Genomic DNA, 21,493 nt, shown 5'->3' with positions numbered 1-21,493 from the left:
GTACAGTTGTACTTTCCCACTGGGCCTCATTAAAAGACATATCAAGAAAGGATAATTAGCAGGATGTCATCGCCAGCTGTCAAAAACTCCTATCCTCCACCCTGTCAGCCAGGCTCCAACATCAGGGTCATGTTTAACTCCCTTTCCCCATTTTCATCCCACATATGCACTGTCACCAGATAATGTTGTTTTTTCCTTCAGTGTCTTTTGCTCTGGAACAGTGGTCACCAACTGGTAGATCGCGACCGACTGCTCTATCCTGGAGCCTCTGCCTGCTGATCGCGATCTCTGGCCGCTAAAAAGTCCGGCGACGCAGCAGGGCTAAGGCAGGCTCCCTGCCTGCTCTGGCCATGCACCGCTCCTGGAAGTGGCCAGCACAACCCTGAAAACCTGGCGTGGGAGTGCAGGGGTCTCTGCGCTGCTCCTGCCTGCAAGCTCTGTCCCCACAGCTCCCATTGGCCAGGAATGGGGAACTGTGGCCAATGGGAGCTGCGGGGGCGGTGCCTGCAGAGAGGGGCAGCATGCGGAGCCACGTGCCCACACCCCAGAGGCCGCAGGGTCATGCTGGCCACTTCCAGGAGTGGCTTGGGGCCGGGGCAGGCAGGGTGCCTGCCTTGGCCCTGCTGCGCCACCGACTGGGATCTGCCCGAGATAAGTGCTGCCTGGTGGGAGCTCGCACCTCTCCCACACCCCAACCCACGGCCCTGAGTCCCCTCCCAGAGCCAGCACCCTGAACCCCTTCCTGCACCCTGAACCCCCTGCCCCAGCCCTGAGCCCCCTCCCAGAGCCAGAACCCTGTATCCTCTCCTGCACCCCAACATTCTGACCCAGCCCGGAGCCCCCCGCTGCACCCAAACTCCCTCCCACAGTTTGCACCCATCACCCACTCCTGCACCCCAATCCGCAGCCCCAGGCTCAGCCCAGAGCCCCCTCGCACACTCCAAACCCCTCGGCCCCAGCCCAGAGCCCGCATCCCCTCCCGCACCCCAACCCACTGCCCCAGCCCGGTGAAAGTGAGTGAGAATGAGTGGATATTAGGAAAAACTTTTTCACTAGGAGGGTGGTGAAGCACTGGAATGGGTTACCTAGGGAGGTGGTGGAATCCCCTTCCTTAGAAGTTTTTAAGATCAGGCTTGACAAAGCCCTGGCTGGGATGATTTAGTTGGGGATTGGTCCTGCTTTGAGCAGGGGATTGGACTAGATGACCTCCTGAGGTCCCTTCCAACCCTGATATTCTATGATTCTATGAGAGTGAGCAACGGAGGGAGGGGGGATGGAGTGAGTGGGGCAGGGTCTTGGAGAAGGAGCGGGGCCCCAGGGAAGGGAAGGGGTATATCCTGGGTTGCACTTAAATTCAAAAAGTGATCATATGTGTAAAAAGGTTGGAGAGCACTGCTCTAGAACCTTGTCTACCCATTGGTCATCTCTCAATGCCCTGCCACATATTTTGCCTCAGTCATTCTACACAAAAATATTCTGCTAGAATCACCTTCCTATTCCACTAATCTGAATATATCAGCCTCTTGTCTTTGAATGGAATGTGTGAGGGTAGGTGTGACCGGAGGGCCAGAGGAGCCACACTGAGGTTACTCAATTAGGGAGAACTGCAAAGAATGGGGCAGACAATCCCCAAAGCCGGTGGATATTCCAATACTTAGATTTACAAAGCCAGCACAAATCAGCTTCTATAATACCTTACTGGTTACCCAGAAGCCAACAACACAGTTCCCTTAAATCAACCCAGCCTCAGGCCTTCACCCAGACACCCAAGTCAACTATGATGAGGATTACTGAAAATCTTATTCATCATATAAGAAAGTTCTACCAATCCCAAAGGATCGGACACATTACCTCCCAGATTAATGAATATTTCAGATCTTACCCAAATACATGCTTACAGACAATCCTTATTAACTAAACTAAAATTTATTAAAAAAGAAAAGAGAGACAAAGTATTAAAAGATCAGTATAGATATAGACATGAGTATAGTTCTGAGATCAGATTCATAGTAGAGATGGTGAGCTTTGTAATTGCAAATAGTTCTTTCAGAATTAGTCCATAGGTTATAGTCCAATGTTCATATTCAGGGTGATCCAGATAGGACTGGAGATCTCAGACTTAGGACTTAAGTTTCCCCTGCATGAAGCATCAAGCAGATCTGAGATTAAAAGGATCAGGACCCAAGACATATTTATACAGTTCTAGGCCTTCTTTTGACAGCTCAGAGTCCTTAGGCGAACAATAGGCAATCATGGAGACTTTGAAGTAGACCTATTTCCTAAGCATCACTGGTAATTAGCTACATGGATTAACATAAGGCAATTGCCTGTTCTTCCACTATTCGCAGGTGATTTGCTATACATTTCAAAGAGAGATGAATACAGTGATATTACTATGTTTACAGTTCATTTAAATGTTAAGATGTCCTTTTGATCTCTGAATTAACAGAATACGGCATAGACAGGGACTGTTTGACTACATTATTGACCTCTAACAAGATATGAGTACACACATACAATGAGTATCACTTCTAATTTCTCACAGTATAAGTTTGCATTTTAAAGTTCTAGTGTATGTACCATGGAATGGCCCTCATTACCATTCACATACTTTTCTAACATGTCTCTAAAGGTTGGATCTGGGTCATTTATTCTGCAGGATTTAACCCTTTCTGACCATGCATCATACTTTGTATAATATTCGTTGCAATTATGTAACAGTGGTAGCAACAATGATTTGCATGGTCATATTTTAATCAGATAATGTCACAGTAGGATTTGGACTAAATATTTTTTGACCCCTCCATGTGCTCATTAACAGTTCCTTTCACTGCTCCTTGGCACAAAGATATGTCCCACTTTTGGCACTTATAATAATAGTGCACTGTAACATACGTAGCTACAGAGAAGTTACTCTTTCATGCACATTAAAACTGCAATGTAACTACCATGTAGTTAATATTGTTGTAATTAATTGTAGCAGAAAGTTTAAGCTGGGTGGTTACAGTGTTCTCTCCTGAGCAGAATGGAAAACCAGTGATGTTAGTTTGGGTCCTGCTTTCAAAACTACAATGTTAGATTGGGTTTTGAAATTAGGCAAAACTGATTTTCCCATTCTTAATCTGAATTGTATTGTCCAATTAATTTAGAATGTAAATTGGGGCAGGAGACTGTATCTTCCTCTGTTTTGTACAGTGCCGAGCACATTAACAGTGCTCAAAACCCAATGATCTGTACAATGTGTAAAAAGGCCACAGGAATGTTCTCACACTCCTTAAAGATGGCTCAAGGTAAAAGCAGGTTCTTTTGGAGTGAGGAAGGTTGCCGGGGGATGGGCGAACAAGCCGATACTCAAATGTAGGGGTGGGGGTGTCTAAAGATAATCTGAATATTAGGAACCCTGAATCTGTGTATTGGTCTCTTCATCTATCCCTAGGCACTGAATGCAGAGAAAGTTTGCCAATACCCTACTGATGGCCCAGTCCTGTGTCCACTGAAGTCAATTGCAGTATTTTCATTGACTCCATAAGAACAGGATTTGGAATTTAGGCTGTCAAGGGCATCATAATATTTATAATTTTCAGTTGCATTAAGGTTTGTTGTTGTTTTAAGCTTAAATGTAACTGTTAAAATATGATGTGCTGTTTTTCAGGCCCCATACTTTTGGCCTTCAAACTGCTGGGAACCAGAAAATACAGACTATGGTGAGAATAAAATATTCTAGTTTTTGAAAATTCCTGTTGAAAGTGTCAGAAGTAACACTGTTGCCCTGTAGAAATTATTTATTGGTGGTCTACAACATTTCATGCTCGGAGTTTCCTCTTCAACTCCAGCTAAGGGCCATATCACATGCCATCCTTACATTAGGTGAAATCCCAGCTCCATTGAAGGCAATGGGGGTTTGCCATTAACTTCAATGGGGCCAGGATTTCACCCATTGAGTAGCACCTTTCTTCTCAAATAGTCCTATTGATTTTAACAGGACTACTTAGGGTGTAAGATCATAGTCAACGTGAAGGTATAAGTATCTCCCTTGTAAGAATTAGTAGGGTCTAGTAGCATAAAGATTGCTTCTGTGGTGCAATACTCTCTGATCTGTAGCTGAATTTGAACTGTTAGTCAATAAGCGTTAATCCTGTTTGGGCACTGAACTGGCTGCTCAATAAACAGTTATCTAACCAACAATAACATACCATTAGCAGTGTCAAACAAAAATTAAGCTTTTCTGATACATGGCATTAAAAAACATGAAAAGGGAAAATACGTTTAAATTACCAGATGATAACTGGTGACAGAAGAATAACAATGGTTTATGAGCTAATAAACCATAGTACCCTATATTAAACATCTGAGTGGCTGAGGACAGGAATAATGCATAAAGAAAATACAGCAGTGTTGTCCTCTTTAGCTGTCTCTGTGCATTATTGCTCTCTCTTGTAGAACTACACTGTTCTCATATCTACATGATAAAATCAGTTATTCCATCCCACTGTAGCATTGGCAGAGGAAATGAATGCATCTGTGTGCTCATAAAACAAGGGCTTCTGAAATGTTTCTTTAAAAGATCTCTCAGTAACTAAGACCAATTTATAACAAAAAAAAATAATCCCCCCCCCACCTCCCAGACAACAATCATTCATCATTGTGGATTTTGGAAATAATATTTGGTAGAGTAAACAGGAAGCCCATAACCGTGTGTAGAGCTCATTTGCAATCCTCACATACAGTGATAATTAACATCTTTCCATGTTTGCCTAAGTGTAGGGAACATCTATGAAAAGCCATGGTAAGAGTCACAGTAATGTTAATTATTTACAAAGGCATTTCTAAATATTTTAATGGTAACCACTGTATATAATGTATGTGCGCAGTTACACTGAAAATACTTTCTGTACGTATCATAGTAACAATCTGGAAACAGAAGATTTTTTTCTGTAGCATTAAGTAAAAAATTGGATGTAGATGCAATGCATTGTATGTAATAGTGCCCCTCAAAGAAAGGCCTTCTATGACCTGCCCCAAGGCTGAAAACATGCTGCACATGCATTAGCTTTGAGCCCCTTCGGGCTCATTTTCACATATCCAATATCAGCATTTGTATATCAGTTAGGGATGTCCATGTGGATTCTTCAGAATCCTGAATAAAGCCCAAACTGGCAGTTTTCAGCTAAACCCAAATAAAACTGAAGTCTCAGTAGTTGTCTATACATTTTTTTACCTGTATTTTTGACATTTATGGGGCTGAAACTGGCCTTCTGATGATAGTTCAGTCCCTGGAATGTGGAAATACCCTGAGATGACTAGATCTGGATTTATTTTGACCCTATAAATGGCTTCCAGATGAAACTACTGTTGAAATATATGAATACCAAGAATAATGGGGGGGAGGGATAGCTCAGTGGTTTGAGCATTAGCCTGCTAAACCCAGGGTCGTGAGTTCAATCCTTGAGGGGGGCACTTAGGGATCTGGGGCAAAATCAGTACTTGGTCCTGTTAGTGAAGGCAGGGGGCTGGACTCAATGACCTTTCAAGGTCCCTTCCAGCTCTAGGAGATAGGATATCTCCATTTATTATTGGGGGAGGGATAGCTCAGTGGTTTGAGCATTGGCCTGCTAAACCCAGGGTTGTGAGTTCAATCCTTGAGGGGGCCACTTAGGGATCTGGGGCAAAATCAGTACTTGGCCCTGCTAGTGAAGGCAGGGGGCTGGACTCAATGACCTTTCAAGGTCCCTTCCAGTTCTAGGAGATAGGATATCTCCATTATTATTATATTATTTATTATAACAATACTTGAATTAATCCGGTCTGGTCACTGTGCCTCTAATGCAATATCTGAATCTCCTCAGTAGAGGTAGTTGAAAATATTGTCAATTTTAACAGAAAATTGGGTTTTTAAATAAATGAAGTTTTTTTGTGGAAAGTGTCTGTTTCAACATTTTCATTGTTTCGGAAAATCAAAAATCCATGTTTTTCAATGAAAAGTTGACATTTTCTATTGAAAATGTTGATGAAAAAAGTAATTTCCCTCAGACAAAACCCTATTTTCTGAGCAGCTCTACTTCTATAGACTGTGGGTCAGATTGTATCCAGCCAGGAAAGGGATTAGGAGAGGATGTAAGATAGGGACTTTTACCACATTCAGATCCAGGTTCAGATTTCAAAGACCCCAAAGATTGGAGACATGGGTCCATATTATGTAATTTGGATCTTAATCTGAATTTGACCCAGCTCCTGTGTAAGGTGGGATTCTGTGTTCTGGTTTCAGTCCATAATTGAGGTGAGGGGCCAGTTGCAAAGTCCTGATGCTAACTGCCTCAGAATGCAGGATGGTACAGAATACACTGGGCCCATATCAACCCCCAGTATATACACTCACAGCAATTGCTATGGTAATTGGTTGTGGTATTGGACAAAACAATTATTTTAAATGGGAATAAGCAGATGGAGCTGATGAATCTTAAAAGCAATTAATCAAATCCAAAGAGGCACTCAGCTCCTCTCAGGATTTGGCTCAAATTGCTATTTTCATATCAATAATCTGAATACTTTTTCAATAAACAAGGGAAGGAAATGCAGAAGATATACATGGCCACTCGCAAGAACAGTCCTCTCACTCTCTGTGCTCTAGCTGGGAGAAGGATGCTCAAAAAGGGGGTGAGGAGGCAACAGGGTGATGGCTCTGACCCCTTCCACACCAGCTGTGGAGCATGGCCAATGCACTGATGAGAGCATCTTTCACCAACCCCAGTAGCAATTATGCCTTTCTGAGACTCGACTCCTCCTTGGGCACCTCCCCATATTCAGGGCTTTGTTGATAAAGCCATAATATAGCCCATAAGATGCAAGCAGAGCTGTGTCTAAATAAAATGGCTTTTTTCATGCTTATTAATTGAGATGTCTCCAGATCGTTAAAGGTTATATCCTCCCGTGAGACTTGAGACGCCTACCGTGCACAGGCAACGCTAGCTAGGTATCTAGCTCTATCATTCCTACGGTCAGGTTTAACTATGTGAATGAACAATACATGCACAACAATGGTTTTGGTTGTTTTTTTTCCATCCTGTAGTAACTGCCTTTTTCTGAATTGTTTTCATTATGGCTCTCCCCTTAGCCATCTATCTTTGCAAGCGGACCATGCAGAACAAAGCTAGGCTGGAGCTGGCGGATTATGAAGCCGTAGGTATACTGATGTTACAGTTCATGGAGCGGGAGCAATGCTTTGTTCGAAAACTGAATCTTTCTTCTTAGTGATTTGAATTCACCTTTAGCAGGGAACTCTCTATTTTATTATCACTATTATTTTATTATTTTATTTTATTTATTTTCAAAAGATTCTATTGGTTAATTCTTGAGAGAACGTCAAACTCCTAAACGAGGATGTCCATGATACATATTTTAGTGTCTCACCTTTAAGTATCCACAGCATACTCCTTCAGAGATCTGGGGCACGTTGCACAAGAGCTTACACTGGGGCTGCTTTTCTGGTTAGCTTTTGTCTTTACAGGAGCCAGTGGGGTGATAAATGTTCAGATATATTACAAGGTTAGCATTCTTGGACAATTACATTGCTGCTGATGCATATCTCATATTTGTAGACTCTCAAAGGAACGATTTACAAAAAAATTAATTTGAGCTAAATTTTCCAAATTCTATATACAGGCATTAGCTATGTTTAGTAAAGAGGCATTGTCAGGCTAAAAAGCAGACATGTGAAAATGCCCTTAACCTATGTTACAAGTCATTCGCTTTTTGCATTACTCTGAATGTAGGCAATGAAAGCATTCTAGCCAACTGCACTTTTGTTTATAATTGGGCTCTAGTCAATCTAATTTTCAGGTTCTGCTTAACTAGCTCAACAGAGTAGTGGTTGAGTTTCAAATACTTCAGTGGAATGTTTGTTTGAAAAATTGTTTCTATTAGAAATGTTTTTTAATTTTATGAAAACATTTGTATTGGTCTTAGGTTTTGTTTTAAAACAAACAAACAAAACTAATTTCCCCTTCCCACCTCGTTATAAAATCTAAATTTGGGAGCAAATGTGACCTAGCAGTGACCTGTTTAATATATCTAATTCATAGCCTAGCCTGTCCCCATCATGCCACAGATGTGCCCTGTACTGACTAGAGATAAAGAAAGAACTCTCTATTGATTGCTTTTGCACACAAGGGACGATGAATGCTCCATTGGATCCTTGCACACAAGTCTTGTTGATGACAATAGGATAGTATATAAATACACTGAGGACAAAATATGGCCTTCAGTGACTGACTGGAGTCATGCTGCTGCTGAATCCACATATGGACTGCATTTCCGTGTACAGTAGGAAATAACAGTAGACTGTTTTCTAGCCACAGTGTACTGAGTTAAATTCTGCTCTAACACTAATCTAAATCTCCCATTGGGCCAGAGAGAGAGTGAGCATAACTCTCTAGCCTAGCAGGTAACACAATGTCCTGGGAGACCCAGGCTCCAGTCCCTGCTCCAGTGTCTATGTATGTATTTTATAAAACATGGAAAAAATTCACCAGGAGAGATTGAAAAAGGCCCATCCCAGTGAACCTTATAGCCAAATGGTTAAGGCAGTCTCTTGGGAGGTGGAAGACCTGAGTTCAAGTCCCTGTTCCCAGTTGGCAAAGCTGAGATTTCAACCCAGGTCTCTTGTATTCAGGCGTAGTTAAGTTTTCTTTTGCCTCTTTACCAGCTACTGCTGATTTCCTGAACCCATAATTCAGGAGAGCATCCCGATTCAGGACCACACTTAAGCATGTACTTAATTTAAGGCATATGATTAAGTCACATAGAATTCAATGTGACTTAAACACATGCTCAAATGGTCTCCTGAATGTGTATGAACTTAGACTTATGTATGTATGGACTTCTGGGGTAAATGAGTAAATTCTATGGCCTGTTATACAGGAAGTCAGACTAGATTATCTAATGGTCCCTTCTGGCCTTGGAGTCTATGAATTTATGAACCAACATGTATGTGTTTAAGTGTTTTCCTGAATTGGAGCTATAGCAATAATGGGCTATAGTGGTAGAACCAATAATATCTTACCAACCGGTAAAAAGTTAAAACATTTTAACACAGAGTAAGTGAGAAGAGAAGAGGAGGATCAGGCTAATAGTGTTCTATGTCTCCATACCTCTGTGTGCGTGTGTGTAAATTTGACTTCAGAATACCTGTCAGTGTTATGAAGTTAATTTTAGAAATGGGCTTAAACTTGGAATTCGAGCCATGTCCCAAACCCCACCTTACATTCTGATCAAGTTCAGATCCAGCTCCAAACTTTGTGGCTCAGGCCTCTCACTGTAATGGTCATGGAGCAGAAACCTAAACTGAACCTCAGACTTAGACAAAGTTTGGATCTGGATCCAGACTTAAGCAGCTTGGGCCCATCTCTAGTTATTTCCGTTGTCCTGACAAATAATCAGTTTCCTTTCATGAATTGCCCTGACAATACCCAGACTTCAGTATGCTGCACTGTGGAATGCCTTCAGGGTTAATAATCCACTGAACAACTGAGGGATGGTCATCCTTTATGAAACAAGTAAGGCCAGAAAATACCCTTCCTCCTTCCCCACCCAGCCACCCCACAAAAGCAAAGCATGCAGGTAGCAGTCAGCTGCTATCAGAATGGGAAGTTGTCAGTTCCAAAAACTTTCACAGTAGAAAGTACACTGAGGAATACATGGAAACAAGTCCAACACTGTTTTATTAGTAGAGCTCAGTCTGTTTCACACCCTGTTACAACTCTTGCTTTGGTCCTTCCAGTTTCTGCTATGTGGTGGCTTGAAAGGGACACACACACCATTGCATTCACATTCATATCATACTTTGCCTACTGAGACAATTTACCAATATTAATTTCAGTGTTTTGAGCTTTCCAGGTTAAATAAACTGATGCAATAATTTAGTTCTTAAACTGCAATTGTAATTAGTGTGATTAATTGTTCTCTTTATTTGTTTCTCTTATCAGGAAAACTTAGCAAGACTGCAGAGGGCTTTTGCAAGGAAGTGGGAATTCATCTTTATGCAAGCAGAGGCCCAAGTGAAGTAAGTATTCCCAGTTCAGTGAACTGGAGGAGTCTTTAGAACTTTGTTGGGGGAAGGGGATTGGATTAAGACAATGTTTCCCAGTTAAAGCCTTTGCCAAAATTAAACTCGGGATTTATTGGTAAATTCTAGTCCCTGTCACACTGGAAACAGCATAGGGCTAATTCACAAGATCACTTACCATGAGGAAAAAATGCCAGGATAAAGATGGGTCTAATCATCTGTGTGCAGGTCTGGAATCCAGGAACTCCTGAGCTTCTTGCTCTTGTTCAAGTCTCTTACCATTTGTGCCTCAATTTCCCACTCGGTATAAGTGGGAAGAATAATACCTGCCAGGCAGGTGTATGAGTTAATGTTTGTAAAGTACTTTGAAGATAAAAAGTGCTGCCATTTCTGCAGTAGCTGTACAGTTGGGCTTCACACAGTACATTTGTTTTATAAATATCCCCAATTATTTTTCCCACTGAATAAATCAAATCCCAGAAAACTCAGTTCTATTGTATCCATACTAACTGACCTCCTTGTGCTACCAAATCATTGTGGACTATTATGAAATACTTCCATAAGGCTTACTCATATTTTACGAGTACTTTTTTTTACCCTCTTTCTCCTGTCATTCCACCCAGAACTGGGAATCTGTAGTTTACCTTCTATTTACCCATGATCACAATGTGCAATCTCTTAGTAGTATATGCAACATGACATTGCTACTCCCACAATATGTACATGGTTCTGTGTTTGTGAAATTAGGGTGCTTAGAAGTCTGCGTGCCCGTGTTGCAGAAGGAGTTGTCACATGTGAAAACTACAAGGAAGATGAAGGTGACATATTAGTGATACAGAATACAGATATTTGTATTCTTGGGAAACACCGAAAAAGCAGAGGGAATTTGCACTTTCAGAATCAAACAGCAAAACAAATGTTACAAAATGAAAAGTGATTGCTACTTCTTATTATGTATGTGTATCTATGGAAGTGTGTGTATCTATATTTGTAGTACTTCGTTGATTAACACTGTAATTACATTGTAATTATGGACCATTTAAGAACATGGTAATTATCCTTAAAATAACATGGTAATTAAGGGATTATTTCAGTTCAGAATGCTAGTATTCTGATGAGATGAGAAAATTGGAAGTTACAATAATAATTAGTCTTTGAGTTGCTTAAAGGTTCACTGCCAAGATAAAAATCATAATTTTGTTTGATTATGTACTTCTGTCACTAGTAGCATAGATCATTACAACTGGAAGGATTTTAAGTCTTGTTTTCTTTTCACTATCAGTGATGTTTGTTTACTTTTTCTCCATTTCATTCACTTGGAGCAGTAAAACTCAACTGGTTGCTCTCACTTCCTGTCGCTAGTTGGCTTCATTTCTTGGTTTTCAGACACTACTCCAGTGCTGTTTGGGCTTAGGTTTCCAGTACTGCAGAGTAAGATTTAAATTGAAAAACTACAAGCATCTGGAAACATTCCTTTTCATATCAAGTTTTGTACTCCCCTCCCCCATCTTGCATATAGAATTCCATTGGTGTATTTACCTGTAGGCTGGACATGCCAAAGCCCTGGGCAACATTAAATGAGCAGTAATATTCAGGCCACCTGCTTAGTGGATTTAGTTGCAATGCTTGAAAATCATGGCCTTAATGCAATTAATTATATTGTATTTTCAAAATTCAATATTTCTAATTTTAAAAAAATTGTAATCATTGGCACATTCTTGGAGATTGTATATATAAAAAAGCCCAGATCCTGGATTGTGTTGCAACCATTTTATGTTTTACTACTAGAACAAAGCAGCCCTAAAGTCAGTGTAACCAGCCACAGGAGGATTACCCACTATGGGCATGGGAATCTTTGAGTGTTGTAAACCTGGCATAACATCTCCTATTCAATCCCGTACACCTTTGTCTGGCATAAGGGGCTAGGTTGGAAGAAAGTGGGCTGAATCTGAGGGCTTGTCTTCACTATGGGGGTAAGTCGACCTAAGTTACACCACTCCAGCTACATGAATAACGTAGCTGGAGTCGATGTAGCTTAGGTCGACTTACCCTGGTGTCTTTACTGTGCTGCATCGATGGGAGATGCTTTCCCATCGACTTACCTTACTCTTCTCAGGGAGCTGGAGTACCAGAGTCAACTGGAGAGTGCTCTGCTGTCGATTTAGTGGGTCTTCATTAGACCTGCTAAATTGACACCCGCTGCATCGATTGCAGCAGCATCGATCTCCCCAGTAGTGAAGACAAACCCTGAGTCTCTTATCCTCAGCTGCCATGCCCTCGGCCCATTGACAGCCACCTGAAGGCTGCTCTAACTTTATGCTAGGTGACCCAGAACTGGAGGAGCATTCAGCCTTTGCATGCCACCCTCCCAGGTAGCACTATGTGCTCCTCATCTGCAGCCAAGGATCTGGGTCATTGTCTCAGCCTTATGATGCTATGTTCCAAGAGGTGATGTCATAATTCCATTTATAGGTGGATCAACAACTGATCGCAACCTCTCCAACAAGGGGTGGTGGTGATAAAGACAAATAATTAATAATCCCCACAATGATGGGTTTTCTCCCAACTACTACTATAAATTCTCATTTAAAAATAGTGTCAATAAAGATGCTGAATTGAGAGCTTTAGAAACGGACATCCTCTGTATAGGAACAAAACAAGTACAGCATATGTAGTGCCAGTGTAGGCTTCCACCACACTCCTCCATCAATATGCTTCAAACATGTTCTGAAGGGACCACATTATGCTTAAGGGGGATTGTTCATTCTCCTTGTCCCATTCAGTCTCTGACTTGTCTTCTGAAATTCCTTAAAAGTGCCAGTTTTGATGGTGCTACTGGTATTTATGATGTGGGGATCTGACCATGAGGAATTTGCAATAATTCTGTTAGTATGTCCCATGTGGAACAATTTTGTGAAGTCGTGTTTATCTGACTTGTTGGACCCTGATACAGGATAGCCATTAAGTTTATGCGTAACTTTTAAGTAAACAGACTTAGGGGGGATGCCATTTTAGATTTGGTTTTGGTGAGTAGTGAGGACCTCGTTGAGGAAATGGTTGTAGAAGACAACCTTGGCTCGAGTGATCATGAGCTAATTCGGTTTAAACTAAATGGAAGGATTAACAGAATTAAATCGGAGACTAGGGTTTATGATTTCAAAAGGGCTAACTTTAATAAATTAAGGCGACTAATTAGGGAAGTGGATTGGACTAACATATTTATGGACCTAAAGGCGGAAGGCGCCTGGGATTATTTCAAGTTGAAGTTGCAGAAGCTGTCGGAGGCCTGTATCCCGAGAAAGGGAAAACGGTTCATAGGCAGGAGATTTAGACCGAGCTGGATGAACGAGCGTCTCAGAGAGGTGATTAAGAAAAAACAGAAAGCGTACAAAGACTGGAAGAGGGGAGGGATCAGCAAAGAAACCTACCTTATTGAGGTCAGAGCATGTAGAGATGGAGTGAGAAAGGCCAAAAGCCGTGTAGAGTTGGACCTTGCGAGGGGAATTAAAACCAATAGTAAGAGGTTTTATAGCCATATAAATAGGAAGAAAACAAAGAAAGAAGAAGTGGGACTGCTGAAGACTGTAGATGGAGTGGAGATTAAGGATAATCTAGGCATGGCACAATATCTTAACGAATATTTTGCATCGGTCTTTAATGAGGCTAATGAAGGGTTTAGGAATAGAGGCGGCGTGACAGAGGGGAATAAAGGAGGGGGGGTTGACATTACCGTATCCGAGGTAGAAGCCAAACTCGAACAGCTTAACGGGACTAAATCGGGCGGACCGGATGATCTTCATCCGAGAATATTAAAGGAACTGGCGTGAGAAATTGCAAGCCCGTTAGCGATAATTTTTAATGAATCTGTAAACTCGGGGGTGGTACCGTTGGACTGGAGAATAGCTAATGTGGTTCCTATTTTCAAGAAGGGGAAAAAAAGTGACCCGGGTAACTACAGGCCTGTTAGTTTAACATCTGTAATATGCAAGGTCTTGGAAAAAATTTTGAAGGAGAAAGTAGTTAAGGACCTTGAGGTCAATGGCAATTGGGACAAATTACAACATGGTTTTACGAAAGGCAGATCGTGCCAAACCAACCTGATCTCCTTCTTTGAGAAAGTAACAGATTTTTTAGATAAAGGAAATGCGGTGGATCTAATATACCTCGATTTCAGTAAAGCGTTTGATACGGTACCGCATGAGGAATTATTGGTTAAATTGGAAAAGATGGGGATCGATATGAAAATCCAGAGGTGGATAAAGAACTGGTTAAAGGGGAGACTGCAGCGGGTCGTACTGAAAGGTGAACTGTCAGGTTGGAGGGAGGTTACCAGTGGAGTTCCTCAAGGTTCGGTTTTGGGTCCGATTTTATTTAATCTATTTATTACTGACCTCAGAACCGAATGTAGAAGTGGGCTGATAAAGTTTGCGGATGACACAAAGTTGGGAGGTATTGCCAATTCGGAGAAGGATCGGGACATCCTGCAGGGAGACTTGGATGACCTTGTAAACTGGAGTAATAGTAATAGGATGAAATTTAATAGTGAGAAGTGTAAGGTGATGCATTTAGGGATGACTAACAAGAATTTTAGTTATAAGCTGGGGACGCATTGGTTGGAAGTAACGGAGGAGGAGAAGGACCTCGGAGTCCTGGTTGATCGCAGGATGACTATGAGTCGGCAATGTGACATGGCCGTGAAAAAAGCTAATGCGGTCTTGGGATGCATTAGGCGAGGTATTTCTAGTAGGGATAAGGAGGTGCTGCTTCCGTTATACAAGGCACTGGTGAGACCTCATTTGGAGTACTGTGTGCTGTTCTGGTCTCCCATGTTTAAAAAGGATGAACTCAAACTGGAACGGGTACAGAGAAGGGCCACTAGGATGATCCGAGGAATGGAAAACCTGTCGTATGAAAGGAGACTCGAGGAGCTCGGTTTGTTTACCCTAACCAAAAGGAGGCTGAGGGGGGATATGATTGCTCTCTTTAAATATATCAGAGGGATAAATACCAGGGAGGGAGAGGAATTATTTCAGCTCAGTACTAATGTGGACACGAGAACAAATGGATATAAACTGGCCGTCGGGAAGTTTAGGCTTGAAATTAGACGACGGTTTCTAACCGTCAGAGGGGTGAAGTTCTGGAACAGCCTTCCGAGGGAAACAGTGGGGGCAAAAGACCTCTCTGGCTTTAAGATTAAGCTTGATAAGTTTATGGAGGGGATGGTTTGATGGGATAACATGATTTTAGTCAATAGGTCAATAACATGCCATCGCTGGTAATTACTATCAATGGTCAATGTGGGTCTGGCTGGAGAATCTTGCCCGCATGCTCAGGGTTCTGCTGATCGCCATATTTGGGGTCGGGAAGGAATTTTCCTCCAGGGTAGATTGGCAGAGGTCCTGGAGGTTTTTCGCCTTCCTCCGCAGCATGGGGCAGGGGTCGCTTGCTGGAGGATTCTCTGCGACTTGAAGTCTTTAAATCATGATTTGGGGACTTCAACAGCTGAGTCAAGGGAGAGAATTATTCCAGGAGTGGGTGGGTCAGCTTTTGTGGCCTGCATCATGCGGGAGGTCAGACTAGATGATCATAATGGTCCCTTCTGACCTTAAAGTCTATGAGTCTTCAGGGGGACTCCTCACATGTTTAAAGTTAAGCACCAATTTAAGTGCTCTGCTTGACTGGGACTGGGAAATCTGGTGTCAAAAAGGCTATTCGCTGCCAGGTGCAGAGCAGATGTTAACAAAAAAGTTCTCTCACTAAAAACAAAAAATCTCTTTCGTCAGGCTGGTGGAATGACCCCGCAAATCACTTGGCATCTGGAATCTGACATTTCTGTATGGAAAAATGTGTCACTAGAACAGGAGTACTAGAATTGCTGTCAATCGGGTCCACAAATCCAGGGGGAAACTGGGAGGAAGTCAGAAAAGTGAAGTCGTGGATTGTTTCATTTTTTTATTTTCCCAGAATTGACAGAAAAAAGGATAAAACTGAAAGGAAAATTTTGGACAGCCAGGAAAGAGCATTTTGGGATGTGCATAGGCCAGTGGTAAGTCTCTTTTTAAATTATGCTACTTAGCAAACCTAGCGATGTTGGATACGCTGCAAGGAGAGGTTAGCTTTAAAACTGCTGGACAGATTTTCTTCACATTTCAATTGTCCATTAGGAGATTTTCAGAACAAGCCAAGTTTGAACAAAATTGTTTCAAAAGTTTTAGATTTGTGCATGCACAACATTTTTGATTTGAACATAAAGTGTAAGTGTAAAGGTTCTTTTTTTTTCATAAGTAGAATTCAAAAGCAGTTAAACCAGTTTTGTTCAAGTTTTCTAGAAAAACTCAGCTTCGAGCTGAGACCAAGTAATTTCAGCCTGAAAGGAAGTTGTGTGCTGAAGTTATGAGCAAATGAATTGGATGCTGAGATAGTTACTGATTAACTAATATGATTTATAGTACACACCTTAAAGAAAGCATCTTGAAAAAGATCCTATTATGTATTTTTGTAACAATATTTATGCTGCAAGCAAAGGATAAAAACTCTTTTTTTTATTATTGCTTTCCAGTGGGAGGAGGTGGTATGTACATTGTTAACATCAATGGTAATATTATGAATGTCCCTTTCTTAGCCAGGCTGCGTGAACACAACAGAAATGGACATCAGAAAGTGTCGCCGTATGAAAAACCCACAGAAGGTCAAAAAGGTCAGGGTTTTTTTTTTTCAGAACAATAACAACTATGTTTTACACCAACAGTATATTGCATCTTTCAAATGAGAATTTCAAAGTAATTTACAAATATTAATTAAGCCTCCACATTTGTAAGTAAGTTTATTATGTTCATTTTACAAATGGACAGGTACCAGACCAAGTCTTGGCAGAGTTGAGAACAGCACTAGGGAGTTCTGACTCCCAGACCCCTGCTGTAGCCACTAAACAGCACTCTTTTCGAATTAAGACCTGATTATTTTTTCTTTTGCCTGGGATAGTCGTCATTTTAATTTCGTGACCACGGAGCTCCCATTTTAACAAATATAGGCAACATAAATGGACCGTTGGATATCAGCATGATGGTCCCTAACATGTCAATATGCTGGCTATTAAATGACATCATAACCTTTCAATGTTTCATACAAATGTCAAATAAAGAAAAAAAATAATTAATTGAACAAAAAGATGCCTGCTATTGCCTTCAATACCTGACAAATAAATGCACTACCAGTGATTTGATGGTGTTTTTCTGTTTTGTTGTTGCTATTGTTTTTTAAGGTTTGTGGAAAACTTGGCTCATTGACACCAAATTAACCCTTTTTTCAGTGTATCAAAGCATCAGGATTAAAAGTTATTTCCCTAAGTTCTCTTAAAGTTGTTTAGTATCATGTTTAGGAGACAACTGAGTTAGAATTGGATTTCCACCCCTATCTTTTCCTGCCCCCCATCTCAGTTACTGATCCCTACAAACATAAACACACATGCATAACTTCATGCACAAGGCAGTTTCCCTGAAGCCTGTGTACCCTAAAAAATGCATAATAACCAAAGTATCACTTCTCAAATATAAATGTCTCCATTCATTGTGGAAATGCAATAGACTTGAAGAGTAGAGCAAAAAACAGTTATTTTATATCTAGATAAAGTGCTTCAGCATAAGAAATAGAGGGTTTGATTGAAAATTAGGTAATTTATAATAAGCAAGCAGATATTGAGAAATTTTGAAGTAAGTGTCAAAAGATGCATATTAGCAGAGATGAAGCCTTCATCAAAAATATTAGTTTCATAAAATGTAGAAGTTTCACTTTTGCAACTAACATACGAAGGTAGGGAATCAGAAGACAAACCCTCTCATGTACCTCTGATTATCAGGCCGAGATTTGCATTTGTTCTCAGTTGGGCTCGTCAGAGAGAAATCACAATTTTCAATTATCACAGCTACAGCTATTCACCACTCGGGTATTTGTATATACAACCTCATTTATTAACTTTGTTCCAGATTTAAGAGTTATTGATCTTTGAAAAGGTAACAGTAGACAGTTGCTGGCTCCTTACTTGACTGTTTTCGTGCACAGATTTTCCTTACATATGTAACAATAAAGCTCTGTAATTTTTCGTGTTATTTGTTTCAGTCAGTATATGGGGTTACAGAAGATTCTCAATCCCAAAGCCCTGTACATATGCCCTCCCAACCCGTACGAAAAACTACAAAAGAGGACTTCCGAAAAAAAGTAAGTAGACCATCTTAGAACAACTCCTCCAAGAACCGAGTACATTATTTTCAAAAAGATGTTTATATTTTTATTGAAATATCAATAAAGCCAGAAAGATGCTTGATGTTTCCTGGTGCAAAATGATGGAAATGTAAGGTGATGTTGGCATGCTTTGAACAAAGTAGAATGTATCAAAAGCTAAATATGAAAAGGGACATGCAGATGCATTGAGATGAATGCTACATGCCATATTCTCTTTTCAAATTAACAGAGTGGCTCTCAAGTCCAAAATTCCACTCACCTTACATGCCCACAGACAGCATTTCCCATAAAATGTTACCTTTTTTTCTGTGCAGGTTTATTTTAAGTAATTATACCTTTCAAAAATGTTCCAGTCATCCGATCAGGGAGCACATGCAATTCCATGTGACTTTGGTGACCAACAACATGCCATGAATAGCAAATAGGCAACACAAACAGTTTGTGAACAAACCACGATCTGAAAATTATTTTCCAGAATATTTGGCAAATACTTTCAAAGAATGAATGCATTCAACAAAAATCAGGATGGGTTTGCAAACAACCCACAGCCAAAAACTAAACCAAATTTATAAAGAATTGTATATGTGTTGTACCGTCTCTGGCCATAGTTTTGCCTCTCCTTCAGGTCACCAGGGATACTCAAAAAGTGGGCGGTATTGATAAGGGAGGAGGATTATCCAAAGCAGTTGGAGGTTCTGCTCATTCAGTACTGCTTCCACAGGCAGGGCTTCCAGGGAACTTCCAGGAGGAATAAAAGCTGTTTTCTGTAGTAGAACCCCCCCAGGGAAAGGCAGGCACCGTACCACCAATGTTTAGCAAGAGCTGAATATTAAGGGGTAATGCAGTTATGATCAGAATCCCTCCAGCGCACAGCCAACCCAACGAATGCAGGCAGGGAGGGGCAACTTACATGTCCCTGTTCCAGCACAAGTAAACCTGTCTTACTGTTGTGTTCTCTGACACCCGGAAGAGAACACATGGTTATTCCTTGCAAACTGATGTGTCACTTGAAATGCAAAGCCAAGACTGCATTGTGACACAATCAGAAAGGAGCGCCGGACAGGGCCGGCTCCAGGGTTTTGGCCGTCCCAAGCAGCCAAAAAAAAAAAAAAAATCGCAATTGCGATCTGCGGTGGCAATTCGGCGGGAGGTCCTTCGCTCCGAGCGGGAGTGAGGGACCATCCGCCGAATTGCCGCCGAATAGCTGGACGTGCCGCCCCTCTCCGGAGTGGCCGCCCCAAGCACCTGCTTGCCAGGCTGGTGCCTGGAGCCGGCCCTGGCGCCGGAACCTGTGTAGAAGTGGAGGGGGCACTGGTGCCACAACTGTGGCCCTATCCCCTCTGCTCCCCCTCTTCCCTCAAGGCCCTGCCCCCTGGCCAGGATGCCTGAGAACAGCCCCCCGGGGCATGCCACCCTGGGCAGGTGGTGGGTCTGGGGCTCCGAACAGTGGCCTGGGCTCTCTGGAGGGCTCTTACCACGGCCCGGCTCCAACTTCTGGGGGAAACAGGAGGAGCAAGGGGCTGGGCCCTGTGGTAAGGCAGGGCTAAGGCCCACCTCAGCCCCCCCTACTGGGAAGAGATTGACATCGCTAGCAGGGGCTGCCCTTTGTGACCAGGGAGCTGATCACCTTATGAGCTCCCCTGCTGTGAAGCGCAGCCCCTGCCACCACCTCTCCGCACCTACCCGACTATGCTCATGTTAAAAAGGGGGGAGGGCATTGCCCCTCTGGCCTCTCCAGCACCCCTGGCTCTAGATCTGCTGGGTTGTTAATCTCTTTTAACCGTCATCTCTTTCCCCAGATAACCTTTCTGAATGTGCAGATAGACAGACACTGTTTAAAAATGTCCAAAGTAGCTGAAAGGTGAGTTTCTTGATTTACATTATTATAATACTCTCTTGTTGATTTAGTATTTCTATTTGTCATCTCAGATGATCAAATTTGACATTTTTCCATAAAGTTATGGTGCAAGGCTCTGTACAAAGGATGAAAGCAGTTCCATTTCAGTTACAAAATTTCCCAGTTCATTTTGTATGAAAAATAATTTGTTTTTTACTGCTCTTTATTCCTGTTAGCCAGAGCAGCTCTGGGAGAATGAGCTGGATTCTCTTCTGAATCATGCATCACCTATAAAATTGCCAATGCAATTTCAATTGCAGGGCCAGATTCTGCCCACACTTACAGCTTTTCAAGCTCAATGAAGACACTAGGGTTGCACCTGTGCAAACCAGGGCATTATTTTAAGACAGTGGTTCTCTACCAGGGATCCATGTACCCCTATGTTACGCAGAGGTCTTTCCAGGGGTACATCAGTTCATCTAGATATTTGCCTAGTTTTACAACAGGCTACATTAGAACCACTAGTGGAGCCAGTACAAACTACAATTTAATACCAACAATGACTTGTTTATACTGCTCTATATACTATACACTGAAATATAAAAAAAATATTTATACTCCAGTCAATTTATTTTATTATTATATGGTAAAAATGAGACAGTAAGCAATTTTTCAGTAATAGTGTGCTCTGACCCTTTTGTATTTTTATGTCTGATTTTGTAAGCAAGTAGTTTAAGTGAGGTGAAACTTGGGGGTACACAAGACAAATCAGACTCCTGAAAGGGGTACAGGAGTTTGGAAAGGTTGAGAGGCACTGTTTTAAGGCATTAGGGTCATACAGATGCAAATGATGGCACAATTTATCCTGTGGAATCTTTATTGCTGGTGATGAAGCATGAGCCAGAAAAGAACCTTCTTGAATTGATCATCCCAGTGTGAGTCTGCAGGGCTGGCAGTTAGAAAACAGCAGCTTAGTTACTTGTAAACTAAGAACATTTGCAATGGAATTTTTGATACAAATAGGGATCCCCATAATGCCATGTAGAGTTGTTTTGCAGAGCAGAACTGTACTTTAATCTAAAGCAATGAAACAGTGGTGATTATATTTTTGCAGTACCAGGTGAAGGCTGGTCCTTTATAGAAAAATAATTAAATAATTGAGAAATATTGGGAATTTGCCATGTTTTAAAAAATTAAAAAGACATTACCTTGCAAAGTGCTGTGCTTCACAGAATCAGCTCCTGCCTTCAACATATTTATACTGAATTAGGCAAATTAAGAAGGCACATGCTTGAAAGTAAATCCCCTGTTGGGTCATCAAAACTAACCATTTAAATGGAAATGTAACTAATTAAAAA

General features: G+C 41.5%; 1 protein-coding gene across 1 annotated transcript in view; it reads left to right on the top strand.

Moving 5' to 3' along the window:
- Positions 1-21,493, top strand: part of RGS6 (regulator of G protein signaling 6) — a 502,429-nt gene that overhangs the window by 386,006 nt on the left and 94,930 nt on the right. The window contains exons 5-11 of the mRNA XM_065403307.1: positions 3,653-3,704; positions 7,112-7,176; positions 9,981-10,057; positions 16,025-16,106; positions 16,683-16,757; positions 18,176-18,274; positions 20,098-20,159. Coding sequence (XP_065259379.1) covers positions 3,653-3,704; positions 7,112-7,176; positions 9,981-10,057; positions 16,025-16,106; positions 16,683-16,757; positions 18,176-18,274; positions 20,098-20,159 — 512 coding nt within the window. The remainder of the gene's footprint in view (positions 1-3,652; positions 3,705-7,111; positions 7,177-9,980; positions 10,058-16,024; positions 16,107-16,682; positions 16,758-18,175; positions 18,275-20,097; positions 20,160-21,493) is intronic.

Source organism: Emys orbicularis, chromosome 4 (genome assembly GCF_028017835.1).
Source record: "Emys orbicularis isolate rEmyOrb1 chromosome 4, rEmyOrb1.hap1, whole genome shotgun sequence".
In the NCBI taxonomy this organism is placed as follows: Eukaryota; Metazoa; Chordata; order Testudines; family Emydidae; genus Emys; species Emys orbicularis.
Note: the sequence above shows the minus strand (reverse complement) of the source record. Positions and strands in the feature narration are given on the sequence as shown.